This window comes from Manacus candei, unplaced genomic scaffold (genome assembly GCF_025592945.1).
Source record: "Manacus candei isolate 608988 ecotype Guabito, Panama unplaced genomic scaffold, ASM2559294v1 h1tg000192l, whole genome shotgun sequence".
NCBI classification, from domain to species: Eukaryota; Metazoa; Chordata; class Aves; order Passeriformes; family Pipridae; genus Manacus; species Manacus candei.
In genome coordinates this window covers 172,042-189,681 of record NW_026138240.1, presented here as the reverse complement: position 1 = coordinate 189,681, position 17,640 = coordinate 172,042, and the positions used below count along the sequence as shown (strand labels likewise).

Genomic DNA, 17,640 nt, shown 5'->3' with positions numbered 1-17,640 from the left:
CTGGCATCAGGCAGAGACCAAACCTCTGGCAGAGCCCTGGCACTGGGGGAGGAAAAAAACACCAAGAGACCAAAAAGAACCTTCTTTGGCACTAACAGGGCTCTGAGCAGGGAGGAGCCACAGGAGGAAGAGGCACCACGAGATTATTTACAAGTGTCGGGACAAGGGGGAACAGCTTCCCCCTGCCAGAGGGCAGGGAGAGATGGGAAATTCAGGGGGAAATCCTTCCCTGTCAGGGTGGGGAGGCCCTGGCACAGGGTGCCCAGAGGAGCTGTGGCTGCCCCAGCCCTGGAAGTGTCCAAGGCCAGGCTGGAGCAACCTGGGAGAGTGGAAGGGGGTGGAACTGGATGAGCTTTAAGGCCCCTTCCACCCCAAACCATTCCATGCTCAGGGAACAGGCTCTGTTGCTTCTCCTCCACAACCTCAGAGCACCAACCCTGCTCTCTGCAATCCAGGGAATAACCTGCCCCTTCCCTTCCTGTTTGAATCAGGGGCCTGCAGCACAGGGGAGTAAAATTCAAAGCCCTGCCACTGCCCTGGCTGAGCTGCAGGACCTGACAGGTGACAGTTCTGGGGACAAACACCAGAAAAACCCCAGTTTGGGTTCTGGCTTTGCTGGAATTCAGTTGTGCAAAGCCAGAATGTTCCTCCACGCCCATCTCTCCCCTCTGCAGAAGCAGGAGAGGGACAGTCACTCTTTTTTCAAGACTAGAACCTTTCATTGACACCTCAAAAATCAATTTTTGCCCGAGACTAAAATATTTTTTCCGTGCACAGACCGGTAAGGAACTTTTCCTGCCTTTGAGCTGCAGTTGGGTCTCACAGAGGGGGGTGAAAAGATTAAAAAAAAAAGAGCTGAATTAATGCATCCAGGCACACACAGGAAGAGAAACAATTTAAACAGGTGAAAGGGCTTTGTCAGAGAGGAAAAAAAAAAATAAAAAATTCATCTTCAGCAGCTTGTTAAGGGAACTGCAATTAAGCTTAGTTTGCATTCAGTGAAGGTCTTTATCCAGGTACCCAGAGTTTCATTAAGCATCTTTTTAGAGCCTCAGAAAAATCAATACCAGGCGGGTCCCATTTACACTTTTATGATGAGCTCGTCGGTGCCAGAGGGGGAGGAAAATCCCCAACTCCAGTTAATATTCCAGGAAAACAAAAAGTTCCTGCTCTCCAAGTAACGACTCCTCGGCATCAGACGCTCCAAATAAAGGTCTCTGATCCAAATCCCATCTGCCTTCGTGCCTGACAGTGTTAATATCTCTTAGGTTGTGGTTTGTTTTTTTTTTTTTCAGGGACTAATTTAGCAGCAATGCATTTCCCCAAAGCAGAGCTGTAAAAGTATTATCAAATACTCGGGGTTTAATGTCCCTTCTCCTACAATCACTGGCGGAAATTATGGAGGAATCACATGGAAAACACATCAACAGAGACGCGCCCACGCAGTCAGCACCACTCACATGTAAATATATTATAGTTTAGCTCTTGTAGTGTAGTTAAAGCTCTGTCAGCGCTGCTGTTATAAATTATATACCTTTTTAAACGCATTTATGTGCTGGCAAATGTATGATGTTTCTCCTTTTTCTTTTTTTTTTTTTCCCAGTGCCTTAAAGGGCTCCGTCGGCTCCCGTTTGGTTATATGGGAATATATGTGGGAATGTGGGAATATGGGAAAGAACTGAGGGGTTTGGTGCAGGCAGGTTTTCTGCACCTCCTTCACGCCGATTATTGACTCCCTCAGAAGTGCCAGGGCCTGGGTAACGTTATATTTGCCTCGAATATCCGTGTTTTCTTACTGCACATCACCGTGAGACACATCCACGTGTTGACATCCATCCCCCCTCCCCGGGCTGGACCCACAGAGTTACAAACAGCAAACCCCGAAAATTCCTTACAGGCAGATCTCAAAGGGTTCATCCTGCCTAATAAATATATATATATATATTATTATTTTGGACGTGGAAACCACGCACAGGAGGAAAAGAACCCGTTCCCTGGCTCGGGAGGCAGCCGAGAGCAGGACCCGGCTCTGCCCGAGCCGTGTTTTGGCAGCGGGACGGGTCTCCCCTCCCGGCTCAGGGGTCAAAAGCAAAGGGAGGGACCTCCCCGCACGCAGGAGGAGCCGATTCATCATCGTTTTAGAAACGCCGACCCAAAACAGGGTCTTGGCCGCCTGACAAGCGAATCCGCTCCAAGCCTCATTTTCCCCGCTCAGCCTCCAGTTTTTTGCGCTAATTACGCGCAGTAAAGCAAATTAACGGCCCACTAAAAACGCCACTTATGCTCCAAAGCGAGCGGAGAGCGGGAAGTTCTTTGGCAGGGGGTCGGGGAAGGAAGGACGGACGGACCTGCAGTGATGCCCCGCGCCCAGCAGGTCGGGCTGCAGCGCAGCAGCAGCCGGGGATGCTCTGCCAGCACAGCCCAAAACCACCCCCCTCCCCTTCCCCGGGCACGGAAAGGCCACAAACTTCCCGGGATTAACGACGTCCACCGAGCACCGAGCCTAAGACCGACAGCGGGCTGCCTGAGGAGAGAGAGGCAAACCCGAGAGAGGGGAAAAGTGCGACTTCTGGGGCGCAAAACCTCCCGTGGAGGGGGGGAATAATAAAAATAAACTCCTACAACGGGCCCAAAACGCTGAATATGCTGAGCTGGGAGGGACCCCCATTGAGTCCAACTCTTAGCACCCCCACCACGTGCCTGAGAGCACATTTTATTCCACTAGGATACGAAGAGCTGAAGTTTTGTGGCTCTCAGCCCAGAGAGAATGAACCCAAAGGGCAAGGGAGAAGCTCAGGAGCAAGGCTGGGGTTAAATTATTTCCTCTCCCTGTCATGTGGCAGGGCAACCTCATGGCTCCCCAAAACAGCAAATAACCTGGAAGTTATTAATTCACAGGCCTTCAATCTGATATGCAGATAATTCAAATGTCTTCCTATCGCTGGTTACGGGGTCGTTTTTAGAAAGGAAAAAAAAAAACCCTGAGCAACAGCAGAAAGCCCAAGCCCTGCTAACACCCCACAAATGGCATTCAAGGAGTTTCCAACTTGCAAGCCTGGCCTGGAAAAAAAAAAGCCTTTGGCAGGGCTGCTGTGTCAGACAGCAAAGCTCATCCTCCTGCATCCAAATAACTCAGAGGTCAGGGGGCCTCAACAGCCCCCAAATCCAGGCAGAGGAGCTGCTGAGCTCACCCAGAATCTCCCCTTTGCTCTGGATTCTCCAACCCCCTCGTGTCATCCCCCAGCTGAGCTTCCCCCTCTCCAGTTTTCTCTCCCTCTCTCCTCGCTGTGGGTTTTGCTCCCTCCCCTCTCCCTTCCCAATCCTTGGCTCCTCTCCCTCCCCAGTCCTTGGCACCCTTTCAGCAAAGGCACTGCAGATTCTGCCTCTGGAGTGGGCAGCAGCTCCAGGGAACAGCTGCCTGACAGGGGGAGCACAGCCCATTTCAGCCTGGCCTGGAAGGAGCCTGAAACCCGGCCCGGCACAGCATTCCCACGGGATGTAAACAAGTAAACAAGATTTATCCTTTCTTTTATCACCCAGGAACACATCAGTGAGACACAAAGCCCGTCCAGCACCAGCAAAACCAGCCCAAAACTACCAACAGTTCGTGTTTCTGGCTGTTAAATAAATTATTCCCCTTGACAGGGAAGGGGATTGGGGAGGCTGAGGCAGAGGAACGTCCCAAATCCACGCCTGGGGTCGCCTTTGGAGGTGGAAAAGCAGCAGAGCTGTGCAATAATTAACAACCAGCCCTGCAAAGGGAGCTAAAAAAAGATGATGTCGACATCTCCAGCCCCAGGGAGGAGAGGCCAGGCCAAGCAGTCCTGAGTTATGTCCTGGCAGTGTCGGGAGGTTCAGAGGGTTTTTCTTGGCTGAAACCCTTCCGAGGGGACCGGGAATGAACAGCAGGAAGGGCCCGAGGGAGCCGGGGCTGAGCGAGCACATTCCAGGGACGAGACACAAGGAGGCTGTCTTGTCCCTGTCTGCAGCGATTCCCACCCTGAGAGGAAAAACCCGGGAATGCCGAGCCGGGAGCAGGTTAAAGGAAAAACCCGGGAATGCCGAGCTGGGAACAGGTTAAAGGAAAAACCCGGGAATGCCGAGCAGGGAGCAGGTTAAAGGAAAAACCCGGGAATGCCGAGCAGGGAGGAGGTTAAAGGAAAAACCCAGGAATGCCGAGCCGGGAGGAGGGTGCAGGCAGAGGAAGAGCCATGGGGTCTTTAGGATGAGGCAGGGGATGGTTTTCCAGGTGTGCCTCGGGGTGGGGCCCGAGGAAAGGGCAGGAAGATCCCTGGGCAGGTGACCCGGGAGAGGTTCCTGCCCTATGGAGCAGAATCCTTGTGGGGAGAGGGAGGGGAGACCCAAAACTCCTGGAGTTAAAGAGCCAGGGGCCGGGGCTGAGGGCACAGAGTTCCCAGTGAGGCTCAAAGGTTCCATCCCATCACCCCTTTACAGCCTCCCGAACATCTCAGTGGCCAAACCAGAGGATTTACATCATTCTGCCCTATTTTTGCAGCCTGTCACCGCTGGGAGCAGCTCTGCTCCTGGATACCACCACCCTCCTCCTGATACCACCACCTTCCTCCTGGATAGCACCACCTTCCTCCTGGGTACCACCACCCTCCTCCTCCTCCTCCATCCCCAGGGGGGCAATTCCTCGGAGGCTCTGCTCTGCCTGGGCACAGAGCAACGTTTGGGCTGCACAATCATCCCAGAATATTAGAATATCATAACAACCCCCGAGGTTTCTTCATAAAAAGAAAGCTGCAGCACAGCCCTATTACACAAACCAGCCCAGAAAACACAGGGGGCTCATTTGAGCCTCCCCAGCCCTGCCCATCAGCCCATTCAGCCAATCTAATAATTAGCCTATTTTATTAACTGCCCAGAGTGAGAGCAGCAGAACCCGTGAACATTTCACTTGCCGGCGCCGTCGTACATTTAACATCTTTCACTGACATTTTTATCCCTCCCTCCTTTCCCCCGAAGGGTTTGGGGTGGTCTGACCCTCCCTGGGGAAGGACAGTGCTAAATGGGACCCAAGAGGGCAAACCCTGCCCCGAGGAGTTACAATTGGGATGGGTTTCACAGGGCTGGGGGGGGCTCCAACACTTTGATTAATGAGCTCTGGGAGCTCCGAGGAGCACCCAAGTAACCCAAGCCAGGGAACTTCCCTCTGCCTTGCAGGGGGGTTTTAAATCAACAGGCTGGTTGAAAAAGAAAAAAAAAAAAAAGAGTTCAAGAAGCCCTCCTCATCAACCTAATTCTTCTCAATAAAAGGTCAGGAAAGTTTTGACGTTAAGTGCAGAATAACCCAGGCAGGCTGGGAGTTTTGTTACCTGGCTTTTCCATCCTTGTTGTAAATTCTGCAAGTCCCTCACTTGCTGGCTCTGATTGATAACAGGACTTTTTTTTTAAATACATGTTTATCCTTTTCCCTTCTCTCCTCCCCCCAACGAACACACCCAAAAAAGCAAAAAAAAAACAACCACAAAAATTGCTTGGTATTTTCAAGAAACGCAGGAAAGGCCTTTTGTATTTTGTTCTGATGCAGCAACAGGAATTTCAATCAAAGATAAACATCTCCCCCTTAATTCCTGTGCGCTCACAACCAGCTAAACCCACTTCTGACCACTAGAACCACACTCCGGGGTCACTGGAGCAGGCTGGGGCAAGAGATTTGGTCCCAGTCCCACCCTGGGACAGGCTGGATGTCAGGAATCCCCAATGCTCCAGTTTTTAAAGACCTGGGAATTGAGGCAAGAAAGATTTCAAAGCCTCGTGAAACGGGTCAGGGAGTTGGTTTCTGGTTAGAACACTTGAAATGCCACAGCAGCAGCTTTCAAAGTACACGTTTCTCTTGCTTTTTCTATGTGTATATATATATAAAAATATAAATAAAATAGATGTTTCAATAAAGACACAAAACCCCCACAATCCAGCCCTCCCCAGAGCACAACCACTCGCCTCCCACCCAGGACATTTTGCCAAGCAGAACGTTCTGTTCTCTCCTGGAATCCTCACTTCCCTCCCCAAATTTCTGTGCAGCATCTCAGGTGGAGGAATAATTTATAAGCCCCCTGTAGAAAAAAAAAAAAAGCAAAGCTGTGCAGCTGCTCCCAGTTTGCAAAACTCGGGAACAGGAGGGGGATTTTCACTGCAGAAAAAATCAGGTTTGCCCAGAATTTAACACACAGAGAGAGAGAGGCAAAGAACAGCCCAGCCAGAGCTGCAGGAAGCAAAACCTGGGTGCTGATAAAGGGACTGTCACCAGTGTTGATGTCAAATTTTGCTTTTTCCCACTTAGAGAACACGAGCCTTGGGGTGTATTTGGTTTTTCCTTCATTAACTCTGCCCTGGGCGCACGCTGAGGGGGCTTTTTTGGGGAGGCATCCCAACAAAAGTTGGTTTTTTGGGGTTTTTTGTCTTTTTTTTTTTGTCCCTCCCTGCCTTGTCCTGCCATCTCCAGGGCTCGGGGGTTTGCAGAGAGGGGGAATTCCACGCATGGTGACAGGGAGTGGATGCTCCAAGGGCACAGAACATGCAAACACTGCCAAGGCAATGCCTTCCCCCCCCCTCGTGTTCCCAAACACATCATAAATCCCGGCCGGGTTTCCGTGCGGGATCCCCTCCTGGCGTGGAGGCAAAGGGGGCTTGGGGTAAATAAAACTTACTGGGATCACCGGGCACCCCATTAATTCAGGAACACTCTGCCCCGGCTTCAAAGGGGCTCCTCTGCAGCCAGGAGGGTGTTTTTGCTGCTCTAACGATTTGCTGCTTGCCCTTGTCAGAACTACACGGCCCCAAAACGGGGAGCAGGGAGGGGCTGGGGGAGTGCCCGGTTCCGCCTCCCAGCCAGCCCTGGGAGCTTCAGCTCCACGGATTTGGGGCTTTAGGGAGGAAAAAGGACCCCATAAATCTCCCCTTGGGGTCTTTGTGTGATGCCAGGTCATGGAGGGAGCTCCACACCCTCCCCAGGTACCGACACACCTCCAGCTCCAACCCCAGCACAGCCCTGGGAGCTTCAGCTCCAAGGATTTGAGGCTTTAGGGAGGAAAAACGACCCCATAAATCTCCCCTTGGGGCTTTTGTGTGATGCCAGGTCATGGAGGGAGCTCCACACCCTCCCCAGGTACCGACACACCTCCAGCTCCAACCCCAGCACAGCCCTGGGAGCTTCAGCTCCAAGGATTTGAGGCTTTAGGGAGGAAAAACGACCCCATAAATCTCCCCTTGGGGTCTTTGTGTGATGCCAGGTCATGGAGGGAGCTCCACACCCTCCCCAGGTACTGACACACCCCGGGCACTGCTCCAGCTCCAACCCCAGCACAGCCCTGGGAGCTTCAGCTCCACGGATTTGGGGCTTTAGGGAGGAAAAAGGACTCCATAAATCTCCCCTTGGGGCTTTTGTGAGATGCCAGGTCATGGAGGGAGCTCCACACCCTCCCCAGGTACCGACACACCTCCAGCTCCAACCCCAGCACAGCCCCAAGGACTCACCATCCAGGGCTGGGAGAGGGAAAACCACCCACACCTCACCCAAGGAGTGTATCCTGTGGGATAAATGGCCTGCTAAGACTTCCCACACCATTCTGTGCTTAATCCTTTTAGAGAACATGCAGACCCCCATTTTGTCCCCATCTCCCTGCTCTGCTTTGGGATTTATTGCTCCTGACTCCTGGCAGGGGACTTTTCCCTGGGAGAAGCAGCAGATCTGGACCCAACCCCTCTGGACACACCTGTAAACTCTCTGCTGCCTCACACACATTACCCTCAGTTTTCCCAAATCTCATTTTAAAATATCCTGCGTTAAAAACGCCCTAAATTACATTTAAAAATGGGAACAATTTTCTCTCTCTCTCTCTCGTATGTTTTCACTACTTATAAATATTTTAAGGAGTGTGTCCTACGAGAAAAGTGGCCTGCTAAGACTTCCCACACTGTTCTGAATTTAATCCTTTTAGAGAACATGAAGGCCCCCATTTTAAAGTCCTGTTTTATCCCCATCTCCCTGCTCTGCGTTGGGATTTATTGCTCCTGACTCCAGGCAGGGGACTTTTCCTGGGAGAAGCAGGACCCAACCCCTCTGGACACACCTGTAAACTCTCTGCTGCCTCACACACATTACCCTCAGTTTTCCCAAATCTCATTTTAAAATATCCTGTGTTAAAAACGCCCTAAATTACATTTAAAAATGGGAACGACTCCCTCTCTCTCTCTCTCTTTCTCATGTTTTCACTACTTATGAATATTTTAAGGAACTCCACTATTCAAACACACACAGAGCACTTCAGAGGAAAAAAACCATTTGGGATGAATTTTTGATGGCAAAACAAAAGGGCTGTCGTAAGCTCAGTGAAAATAAATCTGGTTTTAGTCATCTATTTGGGGCTGTTTTCCTCAAAATAAAAGTAAAAAGCCATTGCCTCCCACTGCACCCACTGGGAATCATTTCAGTGAGAACAAGCACATGGAAATCAGGAGTTCTCTGGGCTGAGGGGACCCCAAACCCAGGAGGAAGGGCCAGGTGCCCCCCCAGGAGGGTCTGGAGGGATGATTTCAGCCTGGAGAGCTGGGCTGGGACAGCAGAGCCCCATTTCTGCAGCTCTCACCATCTGTGTCTTCAAGCAGAACGTTACAGGGTCATTTGTGCTCCTGAATGTCCCAAAATCATGGAATCATGGCATGGGTTGGGCTGGAAAGGACCTTAAAGATCATCCCATTCCACCCCTGCCACAGGCAGGGACACCTCCCACTGTCCCAGGTTGCTCCAAACCTCATCCAAACTGGCCTTGGACACTTAAAAAGTCCTGTCTAGACATCAACCAAAATCAAATCAGCCCAAAATACTGTTTAGACACCAATGATCCCATTGAACTCCCACCACACTGGATTTTTACACATCTTTGGGGTTTGGGACTGAAGGTACCCACAACCACCGGTGACAATTTAACTCAAACTCCCACCCCAGCAACTCCAAACCCCCAGCCCTGCCCTCACAGCTCTTATTCAGCCCCACAAACACCTTTTCCCTGTTTATCCCTTCCATTTGCATCGCTCCCTGTCCTTCCATCCCCTTCCCCAAGTCCCACCTCCCCGTCCCAGCCTCCCCTCCGGTGTGACAGCGATCCCTTGCAGTACCCCAGATCGGCCTCTCGCCGCTCCCTCGCACCATTCCTGGCTTCCCTGCCTTCCAAACCCAAGCTGTTGCAGAGCATTTCCCCTGGAATAAAACCCGGGAAGAGCACCCAGAGCTCCAACCCACCCGGGTGCTCTCCGGATTTCCTCCCCCAGCTCTCCTCCCGCCCAGGGGAGGCTGTTGCAAGACGTGCATCAAATATATGAAGTGTATAAAAACACTTCCCAGGGGCAGCCAGCCCTCCTCCAGAGGGGAAAATCAGGGCTCTGTGCAAAGGAATAAGGGGAAAAAAAAAATAAGAGTTGCACAGTGCAGCCAACACCTGGGATTTGGGCACAGCAGCTCCTGCTCCAGACCCTAAACCCTGTTGGGTTCCTTTCTGACAACCACACTCAGGGACCCAAATCACCCTCCAGAGCCACACTCCTGTTTCAGGCAGATTTTTTGCTCGGTGGGGAATTTTGAGACCAGTTCTGTTCATTTTCAGCAGGTCGGGGTGTTGGGAGTCACCCAGGTTTGGGTTCTCAGGGGGGGTTTCACAGCAAGGTTTTGACTCCAAGGAGCTCAGCTGCCTTTACCAGATATGCTACAAGTTGTGCTTAAACCCTTGAGAAAACCCTTCACTGGATATTCAAAAAAAAAAAATCCCAAAACTTCTTAGAAAACAAACAAACAAACAAAAACACACACACAAAACAAACAAAAAAACCCCCAAAAAACTCTTCCTTTGCCACATCAAACTGTTCTTTCAATGCCCTGGCAGTGCAGCCAATTCCTACCTGCTTTTCCCAGTCCTCTTATCAAGATGTTCAGGCACAGGAGATTTATTTTTAGGCATGAAGTCGCCCCTGACTTTATTTTTCTCTGGCTCTTTTCCACCCAGAAGGCCCCAGGTTCTCCCCACCACCTCTCCTTCCCCCAGCAAGGCTCCCAACCTGGGGTTCAGCCCCTCCAGGTGATGCCCAAGTCCACGTCCACACCCTCAAACCCTCCTGTTTCCTTAGCACACCTTTCCCAAACAACATTAACTCCCGAGGTGACACATCCAGAGACACCTGGAGACCCAAAAAACACCTGCCCAGGAATTCCCAGCGGGAACTGAAGCGAGTTAAAAACCACCCCTTTCCAAATCTCTCCCTCACACCACTCAAGCTCCCAACTCCAGAAAAGAATAAAGAAGATCCCAAAGGAACAAAAGCCTCCCCTCCCTCCACCCTTCAAATCACGGGGACCCTCCCCGTTCAAAAATCCGAATTTTGAGCCTTTTATGTGCTCAAACCCTCTCTCCCTGGGCGTGTTTTTTTTTTAATTTCGCACACAGCTGTCTGCTGTACTTCCTGCAATGGTGCCAGATGCTGGGCTCATCAGCCCAGCGCAGGCAAACAATGCTCTGAAAGCAATTAGAGGCAGCAAGGCTGCACCGAGGCTCATATTAAAATGTGATAACACTGTTCTGGGGGGAATTGCAGAAGCTGCTGCAGTTCTGACATTTCTGTGCTGCCAGACACGGGCAGGATGGGCTGGAAAGTGGGCCCTGATCGAGGAGGGAACACACTGGAATTTATTGCTGGAGCAAAGGAAGGGTCAGCTGAGCTGGAACGCTGGGAAGGGGTTTTGTTGCAGCCCCGTTGTTTGAACAGGGATCTGTTTAAGGAAAATTTAAGGGAAAGGGGCAGTCCCACTGATCCCTGGGCCTTGGCTGCAGCCAGGGTGGACCCAACGCTCCAAAAATCAGGAATCAGACCGAGCTCCCCCCGTGTGCCACAGCCCAAGGAGCTCCAGGTCGGCTCCAGGCAAACCCAGATCCATCAACTGGCCCTGATCCACAGGAGAAGCCACTGACAGGGCTGGTGACCCACAGGCACCCTGCAAAGTTTAAATCATCGCCCCCATTATGGAGGAAATGAAGATCAAAGTCGCCATCAGAGCCTCCCCCAGCTTGTTAACAGACAGAACAAGGGATGGTCACGGGCCTGGAGAATTTACAGCCCGGCCATGTGTCCACACCTGGAGCCTGATTGAGTTTCAAGTTCAGGTTAAACACGAGCAGTGAGACTGGAGGTCACCCAAGAGCCTCTGCTCCCAAGCCAGCGGTCCATGGGAATGCTCTGCCCTTCCCAAACTTTAAAGCTTTTCTGGAGACAGAAGTTCTGCAGAAAAAAAAGCTCCCCGGGGCTCGTCCAGGACAATAAATTCCTGCCAGAACCACACACGTCGTGTTCTTTGCTCTCCAGGGTGAGGAGAAATGAGCTTCTGCTGCTCAGCACAGCCAGCCCAGCCCCTCCTGCAGCCCCAGAACCGCCACACTGCAGCTTTAAATTCACTTAAATTTCAATTTAAAACCACACACATCCAACCCCTCCCGCCCCTCAGGCTCATCCCCCTCCTTCCCCCATGGGACTCACCTCGGGGTGCAAAAGCCAAGTGGTACCTGAAAGAGCAAAGAGAAAAAAGAGTGGGTAAGGCACGTTATTCTCTCAGAGATCTGTTCCAGCCTCATGAACAAGGGGCAGAGGGGAGAATCCTGCCAGGAACCCACGGAGTGGGCCACACAAATTCCAGGCAGGAAGCTCCAGGAGGAATTGGGATGTCCCCTGTCCCTGCCCAAGGTCAGCTTGGAGCACCCTGGGACAGTGGAAGGTGTCCCTGCCCCTGGCAGGGGGTGGCACTGGATGAGCTCTGAGTCCCTCCCAACCCACTCCATGATTTTGTGAACTCCCATCCACTGGAAGGGGTCTCCTTTCTCCAAACACGAAGGTTTCTGTGACCTTTAGCTGCCCAGCCTGAATTAAGGGCTTCCAAAGGTCCCTTCCAACCCAAACTATTCCCTGCCCTCGTCTCACACCTCCCCTGCAGCAGCAGCACCACAGAGGGGGCAACACACGCCCTGCCCACGCCAAAAAAACCCTCATTTCTTCCCCTCCCTCACACTTGGGGCTCATCTTGGGTTGAAATCAGAGTCATTTTAATAAAGGAACCAGCACTGGGGAGTTTTGGAAGCGGATCAAGGGCCGGGGATAAACCACAAAGTGACCCATTCACAGGCAAGATGTGTAACAAAGGCTTGGTCTATAGGCACTGGTGGCAAGAATCCAGTGTGTAAAAACCCAATCAATTTGTTTTCCTCATTAAAAAGCTTTCATGAAGAAAATGATTTAACACAAACATCTGAGCTACTGACGCAGATTAATTAGGAAACAAGGGCGGAATCCTGATTAAGGGGCATAATATTTATTTGACTTGTTTGCTTTGGACCAAAAGAGGAGAAATTAAAGGACGTGCAGGGGCAGAAGAAACTTTGCTGGGTGAGAAATGGCAGCTGTGGGATGGAGGGAAGAGCCACAGCACTGTGCTGGTTCCTCTGGGCCTTTGGATGCTCCTGGCAGTGGTTCCCAAATTCTGCAAGGAGCTCTTTCCTCTCCCATCCTACATTTTCTCCCCCGAGCCCAGAGAGGCAACACCACCCACCCGAGGTCAGGGTGTCACAGCAGCAGCTCCACCTTTTGCTTTCCAGTCAGTTTTACCTATTATTCAACCTTTGCTTTGAGATTTCAATCATTTATTCAACATCTGAGCTGAGAAACCTCCACCCCTGGCTCTGCCAGAGCTCCCCAAACCCCCCAGCCCCGAGAGCTGAAATACTTTTGTCTCCTGAACAGACAAGGACGGCTGAAAAAAACAAAATAAAATCACTTCTTGCTCCGTGAACTTTTGTCTCTTGTGCTTGAGAGACTGTCCTAATCTCCCCTGCACATGTTTTAGTGATAACATTTACTGCACCGGGGCCAAAATGATTTTCTGTCACTTGTAATTCCAGCTCAATAAAAGTATAAGAGCTTTGTTTCTAACCTCTGTCATTTTTAATACAGTAAAATGGCTTAAAAAAAAAAATGTAAAATTGAGTTCCATTTCCTACAGGACCAGCAAAGCCCATGTTAAGCTTTGCTCTGATCAAATTTAAGGCAAGGGGGGGGGGGAAATACCAAAAACATGCTTGGCTTTGGCCTCTTTTTTTTTTTTTTAAGCATAAGGAAACAGTCAAAAATTCTAATCTCATCAGATCAGGATATGTCTTTAATCTCCAGCTTTGATCATTTGCACTCTGGAAAGGCTTAAGCAGAGAATGAAAGTTTAGTTTAAAATTTAATCGGGAGCGGGAGGAAAATGGTCTTGTTCTTACAGAAGATGGAAGAGTAATGACCCAATTCCTTCCTCTGCCACTGACTGCATGGAAACCTTGAATAAATTACTGACCTCAAGAGTGCACAAGGTACTGAAAACACCGTGGCATCACATCCAAGCCTTTTCACTTCACAGAATTTTTTCTTTCCGCTCTGTGTTTCCCCCACCCCTTCCTGCAGGCAACCTCCTCCTCGGCTCATCACCAAATTCCCTCCTCACCATTTTCACAGGTGGCCAAAATATTCCTTTCTTTTTTTTTTTTTTTTTTCTTTTTTCCTGCAAGAAACGCAACGATTTGGGCAAAACACCCGGTTTTGCTTCAACCACCTCAGGGGTTTAATTCAAAACCAGCCGCATCCCCGGGCCCTGAGCGTGATAAAATCAGAATAAATCGCTGTTTCTGTGCAGCAGGGGAGGAGGAACTGGCTCAGCAGCAGCAGGTTCTCACCTCGGGCCCTTCTCCAAAGTGAGCTTGAGGCCAATTAACGCTTTTGTTCCCAATTAACCCAGCGCTGAGGAGCACTGAGTTACTCAACACGCCCATCTGTGGGTAACAGGCACTTACACAACATTTCCTCCTCCAGCAGGTTTGCCCCCAGAGCTGCAGCCCAGTAACATCTCCCAGCAAATAATTAACAATATCCTGTAATTGCTCCACACCCGTCCCCCCCTGAGCCAGCTGAACTCAGAAACCAAAGGCCTGCTCCTTCTTTAGTTTGGGATCAGCTTGACGTTTTCATCCTTAATAAACAGTTTTTTAGGTCTCACAAGCACCAGCAAAAGCTCCTCACTCGTTTTAAGGAGAAAGTTTGGGAACAGGGGATGGATTTGGTCATGGCTTGACTGTTTTCTTTTAAGCACACGATTAAAAAGGCTCCTGTGCCCCAGAAATAATCCCCCAAGAGGAAAATCTGTTCAAGGCCAGGCTTGGAACAACCTGGGAGAGTGGAAGGTGTCCCATGGGATGGAACTGGATGATCTCTGAGGTCCCTTCCAACCCAAAGCATCCCGGGATTCCATGGAATCACAGCAAAGAGCTCCCAGCCCTACAACAGGAAGGTTCAATTCACACCCCAGACCCTAAAACAGCAGAGGGGAAACGGGGGGAAATCTCCTGTCAAAGGATGAACAACCTGGAGCAGAACCCTTGGGGATTTTTGGTGCTTTATGTGCAGGGAGGAACTCACCCAAAAATGTCTGGAAACACAACTAGGGATGTGCTGGAAGGAGCAGAACCTTCTGCTGCCTCCCAGGAGGGAAAGCTGGTTCCAGGACCTGGCTCACAAACCTCATCTTTGCACTGGTTTGGAACAGGAGCAGCACCAGGATTGGCACCTGGGAGGTTGGAAAATCGAGTTCTCCAAATCCTCCCCCTCCTTCCAGGTCTGCTGTGTGATGGATTCACCCCCAGGAACTGGCTTTTCATCCTGGGGACAGAGATGCTTCCAGGGCTGGCCAAGCAGAAAAAATTACTTTAATGCTCCTCTCACATCCCCAGCAGGGTTTAAACCAAGGAAACACAGAAATATCCCTTCCTGCTCCAAAAGGAAGGGCTGGCAGAGCCCTGGGATACACAGGGATGAAACTCCCCCCTGGCTCAGTATTTCCCCTGCCACACTGGGTCTGGATTTGCCCTCTGGTGCAAGGACAGGACTTGGGTTTCCTTGGAGCACCAAGATAATTTGGTTGTATTCCTGCATTCCCAACCTTTACACAACTCAAGCAGATCTGCCCCAGGCCCCTCATCCTCTGCTGTTGTCATGGGAAGAGTCACAAACCCCACCAGTGCCCAGAAATCCAGGAAAACACAGAATTAACACACACCCTCCTCCCAGCCACAGAAAGTTGCTGACCAGCAGCAGTAAATCAGGCATCAAACCTGCTCCATTTGGGGCCAGGAGCAAAAAAAATCAGTGTCTGAAATCTCAGTGTTAAGCAGGGGGTCAGACTTGATGGGCATAATGGTCTCTCTGCAGCTCTGAAGTCTCTAAAAGTCTAAACCCCACTTTCCTCTCAGGCTCAATTGCAGCAGGAACCATAAAGTCAGGTTTCAATCAAATTTCCTGCATTTTCCTGTCCAATTAAGAACACTAATATCACCACAGATGTCATTAAATTAGATATTTTTTTGAGACAGCCTAATTTGTTCGGTGCGCGGCGTTCGTCGGGGTTTAATGTTTGGGGAGGAAAAATAATAATAATAATAATAATGAAAAAAAAAAATCAATGCTGTACAGGATTTCAGGCAGGGGGAAAAAAAAATAAAAAGGGATGAAAATGGGATTGGGGAGCTCAACCATTAGCAAAAGCCAGTTAGAAACCACTTCAAATGCATTTCTCAGCTCAGTGTTACACGGGAGCAGCAGCGAGGCAAAGACTCTGCTTACAGGGTTTCAATCATTTCCAGGGCTCGGGTTTCAGATTAACAAGGAAATGGAGGGGGGGGGAAAAACGGGGGTAATTTTATCAGCTGGGCTGGAAAACGATGCAAATGATGGCAAAGAGCCTGAGCCAGGAGGCACCAAAGTGAATTAAAGGGGCAGAGGGAACGGCCACGCTCGGCACAGGTGGAGGGGAAAAGCAGGTGGGGTGGGTGGGATGGAGAGAGAGAGAGAAATCCAGGTACAACAACTCCAGCATGGAAGAGCAGAGACACTGCTGCCCTCAAAGGGGAAGGGATCTTCCCTTCTTCCCTCCCTTTTATTGGAGGGAAAAGAGATTTGATGCAATGTAAATATTGCTTTGCCATAGGAGAGATATAGTTAGAATTGTGTGTATAGTGTCTTATAACAGTCATTTGTGTGATAATTGTAATATAATTCCCTTCCCTCCATGTTGAGTCTTGTGTCTGGAAAATCCCTCTTGCACTGGGGTGAGTTGTGGGAGGGGGGCTTGGACTTGGAAATTGGATTTTTGGGGGTCTCAAAGCACCACAGTGGGATAAAGCTGAGCTGGATTTGTGCCCCTGCCACGCTGACACTGAGAATTCCTTCTTTAAAATAAGGTGAGGGGGAAGAAAATCCCATCCTGAGATTATGGGATAAATCAGGAACATCCCCCCAGAAACTCAAAAAAGAAATCCAGTCAGCAGGGTCGGGATTAAATCCTGGAACCCCCAGGAATGTCCAGGAATTCCTGTGCTCCCAGGGCAGGGCAGGAGAGGCTTCACATCCCCATCGACACCCTCTGGGGGTCCTCAAAACAACCCCCCCGCCCCAACCAGCACCACCATCTCCCCCCCTGAGGTGCTTTAGGGGCAGAGGGAAGGGCCACGCTCAGCCCAGGCAGGGAAGAAAAGCAGGTGGGGTGGGATAAAACTGAGCTGGATTCGTGCCCCTGCCACGCTGACACTGAGAATTCCTTCTTTAAATAAGGGGGCAAAAGAAAATCCCATCCTGAGATTACGGGATAAATCGGGAACAGTCCCGATTTTCAAGTCCCCCCCAGAAAGTTGAAAAAGAAATCCAGTCAGCAGGGTCGGGATTAAATCCTGGAATGTCCAGGAATTCCTGGGCTCCCAGGGCAGGGCAGGAGAGGCTTCACATCCCCATCAACACCCGCCCCAAACCAACCCCCCCACCCCAACCAGCACCACCATCTCCCCCCACCGAGGGCAAAAACCAACGCGAGCAGCTCATTTTTAGGCTCAAAAACGCGAATTAACCCCGACGGGGACTCGCCTTTTTTTTTTTTTTCCCCCCTCCCCTTCCAGAATAAATCTGTATTTAATGGGCACGGGAATGGGAACGAACTCCTGCTCAGCGAGGTCGTTTCCTCGGCGAGCAGATAAATTCCAGCTCTCGGAAGAAGGTGAGGGAGGAGAAGCAGCACTTTTGCCTAATTAAGGACGATGCGGTGGGGCCGCGGTCCGGCCCCGGCGTTAATGGGCGCAGCTCAATTATCTGCCCATCAGGTCACATCCTTAAATCCCTTTTTATCTCCGTATCGCGCATTATTCAGCCTAATGAGTTTAATATGGGGAGGAATTACAGGCAGTACATTTGCCCTAATGAAGCAAAATTACCCTGAAATCGCGTTTTCTTTCGTTTCCATCTCGAAAAAACTTTCGAATCGGGCCGAAAATTGAAGTGATAAATGCAGTTAATACGGGCAGGAGTTTATCAAAACAGGCCTGTTTTCTCCCCAAACGCGACCATTTCTGCAGGTCAGACTGAAGGAGAGGATGGAAACGTCCCCAGGAGCATCTCAGGCCCCTCTGGATTCTGCTCAGCCTTGAAACAGTTCTCTTTTATTTCTCTTTTTTTTTTTTTTTGCTCCCTAATAAGTCAAATCCTCTTCCACTTTCTTATATGGAAATC

At 50.4% G+C, this 17,640-nt stretch overlaps 1 protein-coding gene across 1 annotated transcript in view; it reads right to left on the bottom strand.

Moving 5' to 3' along the window:
- SKAP1 (src kinase associated phosphoprotein 1) overlaps positions 1-17,640 on the bottom strand; it is a 149,323-nt gene that overhangs the window by 121,658 nt on the left and 10,025 nt on the right. Inside the window, exon 3 of the mRNA XM_051774206.1 lies at positions 11,545-11,570. Within this exon, the coding sequence (XP_051630166.1) occupies positions 11,545-11,570 (26 nt within the window). The remainder of the gene's footprint in view (positions 1-11,544; positions 11,571-17,640) is intronic.